Source organism: Pseudomyrmex gracilis, unplaced genomic scaffold (genome assembly GCF_002006095.1).
Source record: "Pseudomyrmex gracilis isolate BER0280 unplaced genomic scaffold, ASM200609v1 scaffold_309, whole genome shotgun sequence".
NCBI lineage: Eukaryota > Metazoa > Arthropoda > Insecta > Hymenoptera > Formicidae > Pseudomyrmex > Pseudomyrmex gracilis.
In genome coordinates this window covers 29,500-38,751 of record NW_018020893.1, presented here as the reverse complement: position 1 = coordinate 38,751, position 9,252 = coordinate 29,500, and the positions used below count along the sequence as shown (strand labels likewise).

The following is a 9,252-nucleotide window of genomic DNA, read 5'->3' as shown; positions in this document are numbered from 1 at the left end:
TAGTGCGGTAGTGACACTTTTCCGGACATGGGTCCCTATACTCAAATGTTTTCTACTGTTGCACTGAATAACCCCTAGAAGTTTGATTCCATAGTTCTGAAACACCCTGTATATTTATAATATTATACTTTGTATTGTATTATATGTATTATATACATACTACAGTAATGTCACTGACCTCCGCCGCGCGGTCTTGGCGGGGTCACTGACCTCGGCCGGGCGATCGCGGCGGGGTCACTGTTTTGGTCACGTGAGTACAATATATATATATATATATATGTGTGTGTGTGTGTGTGTGTGTGTGTGTGTGTGTGTGTGTATTATATATAGAATTATATATAAAACAGAATATATATAGTATATATAATATTCTCTTTTTTACTCTTTTCTCTGTTACGTGACTTTAGTCACGCGTGTTGTTTTTCCATTCTCCTCTTTTTCTTTTATTTTTCGAGTTTGATTTTCATGTGTTATTTCTGACATCTCTCATATGTACATCATGTGCATTATATTGTTTGTAAGACATTGTATATTTGTATATACTAGCTGTCATCGCGGTGGCAGGTTGTGTTCACTGACAGTACATATTAAAATAAAAACAATAATAGCGTGCGCGTAGCTCGCGCCTGTGTTGTGCTAGTCATAAAAATTACGCAGAATTATATATTTAAACTTTTTATATTGCTTGTCGTACACGATTTCCTTCATATAAGAGCTCAGAAACGCTGAATCATTTTGCGCGAAGTCTGCTCCAAAGTTTTCAATTCAATCCCGCATCGCGATGCACTTTGCGTAAGAGAGACGCGACCGAAATAAGAGGGTCATTTGTTGTGCAGTACACATCGTAGTTGGGGAACATATATTTTCTCTCGTGCACAGAGGCGAAAAGCATCTTCCTCGCACGGCTCCGCGATTTCTCCATTCACGGCAATCCGCCCGCGCGGATACGGGAAACATCGTGTACGATCGACATGTAGAAACATTCCTCGGCTCCCTCTCGAGATCTGCCGGCGCATCTCAACCGCTATCTAGCTTTCTACGTGTCGGTACGTACCGACACGGAGAGGGGCGGGGAGACGTGAATATGTTCGTGTAAAATCTGTGAAATACACGATATTTCGTCCTGTCAATCGTCGACGCGCGCGCACACTTTTTCCTTTCCGCTCGATCTCAGTGTTTAGATTCTCTCTATATCGCCCGCGCTTCGACAAACTTTCGTCTCAAAAAGCCTTCAAAAGTGTAAGGCGCGCTTGTGATTTGTATTTTTGCAACGCGTCAAAATCGCGTTAGAAAGTACCGCGCGGGGCGTTTATTGCCGCGCGTGAACATCGCACCGCCGCGCCGGATCGGCCGTTCTTTTATTCTCCGAATATTGCCAATCGGTTTCGATCGCCAATCTCGTCCGTTCCCACTATTTTATTCCGAGTCGAAAATTCCGCGTACACGTAACGCCGTGGCCCCCGGTATTTACGATCGATGTGAAACCTGCGATAACTCGGCGGTTATTACTCACACGCATGTACGGTGTAAATATTGGTTTCTCTCGTCTACGGTCCTTTTTTGAATATCGTTACACAGTCGGCGGACGATTCGATCAATCGTCTCGGGAGATATCGCGGATGAAAACAAAAACCACATCTCGATGTCCGCCGATATGTAAACTCTCTTTTAATTCATTAGATCAATAAGATCACTCTGCTCGTCGATCGCAAAACCTCATGAATAATGAAAAAGAGCATTTGCCGAATGAATGCGCGCGATTTCAACAAGAACGAAAAAGGTACAATTATCGTTTGCGGAGCAACTTCTTTCATCTCTCTCGATAACGCTTCAAATCATATTCATGAAGTTTCATGAATTACATTGACCTTTTCACTTTTGAATTGTCTTCCACGCCGCTCGCGCCACTCCTCTTTTTATCCGCCACGCGCTCACACTCTATCTTTTCTATCATTTAAAAAAACCGTCGATTTACCGTCGCAAAAAATGTGAAACCTCCTCGCAAAAATCCGTTTCTGCAATAGAACCGTAAAAATGTATTACGTGACTTTCGCGTTATTTATGTGCTTCGAAAAAAAAAAAACTATATATATTTTTTGATTCTGTGGATTTATACCGCTCGATTGGGACAGCTAATGTTCACATGTATCACAAGTACAATATTGTTTGGTTTACCGTCGCGTCCGTACATGCCCGAATTCTCCGAGATTCTTTACAGCGTCGCGATACGACGCCGGCCATTTATTTTGATATCAAGTTTCTCGCCGGAGAGGCTTCCCGCGGTGAAGCTGCTATAGAAACGAGGGTGCAGTCCGTTTTATCGCGTTCGAATCTCGATTGCTTAAAGCCGTTAACGTAGTTACGTATTTTACGATGGGAAAAGGAAATAACGATCCCGGGTACTTTCGCTTGACTTGTGGCTTACCTTTACTACTGACCGTCGTTATTTTTATTCGCTGTCGCGAGCGATACCTCACAAACGCGATCGCGAACTACGATACGGCGACGATGAAAAGCGACGTGTAAACTTATTAAAAAAAAAAAAAAAAAAAAAAACTCATCAAAAAACAGCTCCGTAAATTATCAACACTTTAATGAACGTGAAACGCGGCGACTTTATAAAAAATAGAGAGCTTATTAAACGCTTATTAAAATCCGTGTGTTTGTAAACCCAGAAATAAATTTCATTAAACTTTTGCATTACATGTTATCTCTTTAATTCCGCATTACTAATTTGCATTTAACACGTGCACAAATTCAAATTGCTACTTTTCAAAAAAGTTGTGCACAAAATATGCGCTTAAAGTTGCAAATATGCGTGCGAGAGCAAACAAACGTTTATAAAAACAATTTGTGAAATATTAAAAAACATTCTTCTATACGCACATATTTATTACGTATTTTATTTATTTGTACCATTTTCAATACTATCGAGTTAGTGAGTCTCAAATTGTTTTAAGTGTTGAGCTCTTTGAAACGAATGTTAGTTTTTCAATCGGAGGTAATAACTTGAGTTACTCGGCAACTGCGAAATCTGACACCAGATTTTTTGACGCGTAGCCGATTACTATATTGAATTTCCATATACACACAAAATAGTCTCTCACACATAGATATAAACACGTGCGCGCGCGCGCGCACACACACACGCACACACTCGTATACGCTTTATAAAACCTTTGCTTGAACTGTAAAAATTCGAACTTTTTTTGATATTAAAAAATAGTTTCGCAGATATCTAGCCATTACATTTATTTTTCTCTCTCGTGCGTTCGTAAAAATATTGCACCTTAAATAACGCGTGCACAGCCAGCGTTAAAATTTTTCTAAAAGTAAAAATACCGAATATTCGGAGGAATTCCCCCGAGCAAGGAATTCGCATTTCGATTGCGCCGCGTCGTCCCTAGCGAGCTTTAAATTCCGCCTCAAAAGTGCATAAGTCACTCGCGTCGCAACGTCGCCTAAAAGAAACGCGTAAAAAACGATCGAAGGCAACCGCCTCGCGTAAATAATTTGTCGCGCGTTCGTCGTGAGGTAAGACGCGGCGAAGAACAAACAGCAGGAAGGATCAATTTCCTTCGACGACGACGACGGCGATGGCACGGTGCGACGCTTTTTATTTTTTACGTGATTATCTCGTGTATCGAGTGCCGAAAGTGAAAGCCGATACTTCTTTGCGATCGTCGTTTCTGAATCTGCAGAAAGCAACCTGGTCCGCGCTCGAGTGCGGACTAGCGTAACCAGTACCGCGCGCGCGGAGATTGAATTATTTTTCTCCCGGTATAATTTCGCCATAAAATAAGACCAGTGCGAGTATGCGCATCCGTGCGCACACACATACACGGACCCACTCACATAGACGGACCCATACAAACCCACTCGTTCGCGGCATCATCTCTCGAGAGAGGAGCGATCTCACTAACTCTTCGTTTCTTTCTTGCTCCAGCTGACTTTCGCCTACGCCGTTTCTTTCTCTCTCTTCTTCTCTCGCCCTCGTATCACTACATCTCACCCCGCGACGAGGCCACTCGAGGCGGGTAACGCCGCTATTTCCCCACCTTTCCCCCCCACGTCTCCTTATATTACATTCTAGATACGGTCGCGAGGATGATGGTGGTGGAAGCTGAAAATTCCTTTCCTCTGCTGTTTCTGTCAGTGAATATCTTATCATAATACCGCTGGCACGGCTTCCACAAGGTCCTCGGACCCACCCGCGCGAGCTATCACCCTCTCTCCGATCTTCTCGACACGCCTAACTCTTCGGGCTTTCGTCCGCAGTTTCGCGACTTGTTCCCGACCGTTCGGTTGCGAAACGACTGCGAAAAATCCAAGTGTATATACTTTTTGACGGAATATCGCGCACGTCGTTCGCCCGCTGTCGGCACCAGCTTGCAGTCGATGGCACGCGGCTTTCTTCCCCTCGTTCAATGCAGCCGCGATGCAACGACCGCCGGATGCTGCCGCGAGCTCCGGGAAAGCATGACTCGGCGATGAGACGGTATTTGCAAACTTTGACTTCGCGCGTGTTTCGATATTGCGCCACGTGCCGTAAGTACGCGATATCAGCGAATGTTGTTCACGTAAACTTTTTCTTTGGATTTTTTTTTTCTTCTCTTCCCTTGCTCCCGTTTCCCCGCGCGTCTCTCTTTCGCGTTACACGCTCCACGAGAGAGAAATGGCTCCTCTTACTTATAAAAGTGTGTAGCGTCTCGTAATATTTCCCGCTTCGATTTGCACTTTTTTCCCGCCCGTATTCGCCGGCTCGATTTTACGGCGCTAGCCCCGGTGGAAAGAATCGCCGGTACTTTCGTAAAATAAAGCCCGGCGCATTGTTCTCGAGCGAGCAAGAGCGATGAATCCAGACTCTTTTATGACGGAAAAATTGGACAACTCCGGAGATCAATTATGTAATTGTTCTCGGAAAGATGGAAAGGTGATGTACGAAAATCTGCGCGCGAGAAAACTTGCTCGAGGGAGTTTTGCACGTTCTTTCAGCATTAAACAATGAGATTTTCACAGAATGACATTCGCGCGACATTTCAACCAGTCAAAAGGAAAAAATAACAAAGAGACTTGGTACGTCGTTTTTCGAAGACTAAAAAATAGTGGCAAGTTCTTTTTTGTTTTTTCGCTTGTTTTCGGTTAAGCCTTTAGGACAGCGCTATAAGCTCGTCTATTGACTTCAATCCCGTCTATTGAGTGTATAATTTTCTTACATATATATATACTATATATGTTACCATTTGATATTGTATTTTATATTCAGTAAAAATTTGTTGTTAATATTCTGGTAAAAGTGAAGGCCGATGCGAGGAGAAGTACCGAGTGATCGTGTATTGATAACGTCGATTTATTGAAAAAACCATTTGTTGTTGTTGTTATTGTTATTATTATTATATTGTTATTGTTATTATTATTACCTTCTCTCTGATAAATTTGTATCTGTTATCTTCGTGTTCATGATTTGCGCATAATATATACGTGCACATTGTAAGCCATGATACGGTCACATCACTTTGTGTGCGGCTATTTGCATTAGACACGAATACGTATATATATATATATATATATATATATACACACACACACCTGAACACACATACGCGCGCACGGGTTTATTGCGGGCTACGGTAAATTCACGCGGGGGGGAGGAGAAAACCGCGAACGAGGTATTCACAATATCTTTTAGATTAACGCTATTGTGGTGAAGAATTCATCAACGCCTCTCCATAGTTGGCGTTTTGATGAATATTCATTATAATATTCCTCATTTATATCGATCTTGCTCCGCGCGATATTCTTATGCATAGGAACACACAAACCCGTCGGCGCCATCACGATCCATGTCAACGGGCTGCAATTTGGCGGAGCTGACAGGAAATTAAAACTATACTTCACCGTTCGAAACACAAAATACGGCATTATACGCGTCAACAAGCCGTTAATCGCCGCTATTGCGTCGTCACGTGCGTTTTAACGAGAGTAACGAATCATGGACATCGAACCTGCGCGCGCGTTTGCTTCGAGTGGCATAAAATATTTGTCAAAGTAGCGCGCGCGGCGCGTTTGCACAAGCCAAATCACGTATATATAATAACGATTTATCACAAATTCGAATATTTACAGCATTATTTTATGTTATGGAATGGCAAGTTGAACGACCGACATTAGTTTCATTATCTCTCGTTGCGCGATATGACGGTTGCGCTCGACGCGACGTATCGCCGAAGAGTATCAATAACACACGTATAGCGAAATATTTATTTTAATCATCGTGCGCGCAAGCACGATTTTATTACACGAAAACACGCTCGATTTTCGCATGCACGATAAGCAAAACGTAATTACAATTTACAATACTCGGCATTGCGCAAAACTCTCGAACAATTTGTCGCTATAATTTATAAAAAACGATATTCTTTTTTATTTTTTTGTGTCGAGAAATTTTTATAATTGTGTTGATACTTTGATGTTTTTACAAAAGAAGAGCACAGCGCTGTTATAATATGCTAAATTTCGCTTAATAATTGTCGCGCAACGACGATTTTGAATAAAACATTTAAACGAACTCAGTGGCGAAACAGTGGCGACGGAACTTGCGGTAATTCGATGCGCAACTTTCATACTCGATTTCGGCGGTTCGTGAAGTAAGTTCCAAAATTTTAATATTCGACGTTTCATTATGCCAAGATATTCGATATAATGAATATTAAAAGGACAAACGCGCGATGATCCTTCTCAAATATTTTGCGAAAAAATTACACTTTGTACTCGTCAAAGAATGTCATAACGTGGGCGTGACGAAAAAGTTTTCAGATTCTCTATACTTTAATGCAATGCAGTTTAACTTTTCTCCGAGCGATCTATTTCTAAGCGCGTAGTAAAAACAATATTGTGTTCCTTTCCTTTGATAATTTTATTTCTAAAAAAAAAAGCCCCTGATTTTTTTAATTAAAACTTTATAAGCTGTCAAACAAAAATTCAATATTCGCCTGCTCTCCAAATATTGTCTGAGCTTTAATCGAAAGTATAACGCGAAGTTTCTTTCCGTTCGCAGATACGCCGAGTTTTTCCGAGCCGATCGGCAACAAGACCGCCGCCATTGGCAAAGAAGTCGCCCTCTCCTGCACTATCAAGAAAGTGGGAAATTACAAGGTAAGCAGTTGGCGAATTTTCGCAAGAAGAGACGCGACGCGCGATGCGGCGCCGCGCGCCGACGCTCGCTAAGAGAGTAAGCAGCGGAGCTGCTAATTAGCTCGGCTCCTCCTCGAGAGAGCCAAGGGAGGTAAGGATGAGGGAAACGCATAAGCGCGATAAGAGAAACTGCGAAATTCGGGTAATCCCGTGGAAATAAATGGATTGCTTCGAGCTGCTTCTGGCAGACGTCAGGGTGTCTTTTTGCACGGCACCGATTCGCCGTCCTTTCTTGTATTTTTTCGCGGGCGCGTTTCGCGAACCGAGAGTTTTCCGCTCGTACGCTCGAAATAAATCGAAAACACAATGCACATTGTTACGCGAAACGACAAGAAACGTGTTATACATGTTAATCTTCAGTAAAATAGCCGTATCAGAAAGTTGCAGCGTAAAATCCGCGGCGACTAAAAGAGATCGACCTTCCTTTGTCTCGAAAAAACGTGTTCTAATTCCGCAATGTATAAAAATGCAATGCATGTATAAAAAAAAAAAAAAAAAAAATGCATAAAACGAAAAATGTTTGCGTTATTTAGTTATGCAGAAACATTCAGTAGCGCCCTCGGGGAAAACTCTCTTCTCGCTCGTGTCTGCGTACATACAAGTTGCCTCGGGGTCAGTAAGATGAGCGGGGGCGGCTAATATCGAACGCCGAGAAGAACTTCGTGTAGTTTACGTTGAGACCCCACCGAGTAAAATGAGCTCGAGAAATAAATAGAGCGAAGAACAACGCGTATACTCTCGTGGCGATGCGATTCGCGCAATATGTGCTCACACACAATTTGCAACGCAAATACGTAGGTGGATATATTCAATGGCTCGTGCGTAAACGCCTGGTAGCGGCGCATGCAAACGTTTATTTTTCAGAGGATATCGGGAAATTGCCATTTCGTCCCGCGAGCTTTTCGCTATCAACCGCAGCATTGAACGCGCGCTTATAATGAATGTCACGCGCGAATCGATTAATTAGAGCTTTAAGTCAAACCACGTGCGCGCGCGCGCGATGGCAGATCGCGTTATAATCCGCCGTAAAACTCCAACGTGAATTTTTTTTTTTTTACCACGAAATATAATGCTTTGGCGTATGCGATTAAACGCGTTGAATGAAGCTCGCGCGCGTCATTATTTTGTGTTATTTTAGGTATCGGGGGTGCTTTTAACGCGCGACTCACACGCGTACGTGCGTGTGTGCGAAATAAACGCCTGTGAAATAAAATTCGATAACCGCGAATTTGTATGCGGTCGGATCGACTTTGCTCGGTCTGTAATCCCGAGTATAAATGCATCTTCGTCAATTGATCGCTAATTATATAGCCGCAGGTCGAAGCTTCTCTCTGTTGCGAGAGAATTTCGTGCAAATTTTTCGCCAATAATATTAAGTCAGTATCGGAAATGCAAACTAAAGCACAAAGCGGAAATAAAACACCGCAGGAAAACAGATAACATGAATTATTATAATCATTACCAAACTGCTTTCGTGCAATTATAAAAATACATACGCGTAACGCAATTTTATTTGCTTGAAAATATTCACATGCACTTAATAATATTACTAATGTAACATTGAAATAACAATCAAGCATGTACTTTTCGATATTTGCGATTAAAAAAAAATAGTAAAATATTTTTCACAAAGATACTAATAATATTATATAACAATACTATGTGCATATAAAAAGAATATATTACACGCGGAGGTAGAAAAAAAAAAGAGAGAAAAAAACAAAACGCGCGCACGACACAAATATAAATTAATTAATAAAGTTCTACAAAGAAACTTATTTCTATTCGTATCAAAAAACATAAAGCAACGTAAAATAATGAAGGCACGGCACGTGTAACAAATGTTGCAACAGCAACCAGTGAAATGAGTATAGAACAATTTTCTATTTGTAACAACGTTATATATAGATATAGGGGAGACCGGTACACAATGAGACACGGTACACAATGAGACACTCTATTTATAATAAGCAATAATTGGCAAAATCACTTTGTATTTTATTTTTTATATGTACTTTTTCATTCTTTACCGACGTATATGATTTTTGTTATTAAATA

General features: G+C 41.6%; 1 protein-coding gene across 1 annotated transcript in view; it reads left to right on the top strand.

The window, feature by feature from the left end:
• LOC109859966 (lachesin-like) overlaps positions 1 to 9,252 on the top strand; it is a 62,478-nt gene that overhangs the window by 28,180 nt on the left and 25,046 nt on the right. The window contains exon 3 of the mRNA XM_020438733.1: positions 7,058 to 7,155. Coding sequence (XP_020294322.1) covers positions 7,058 to 7,155 — 98 coding nt within the window. The remainder of the gene's footprint in view (positions 1 to 7,057; positions 7,156 to 9,252) is intronic.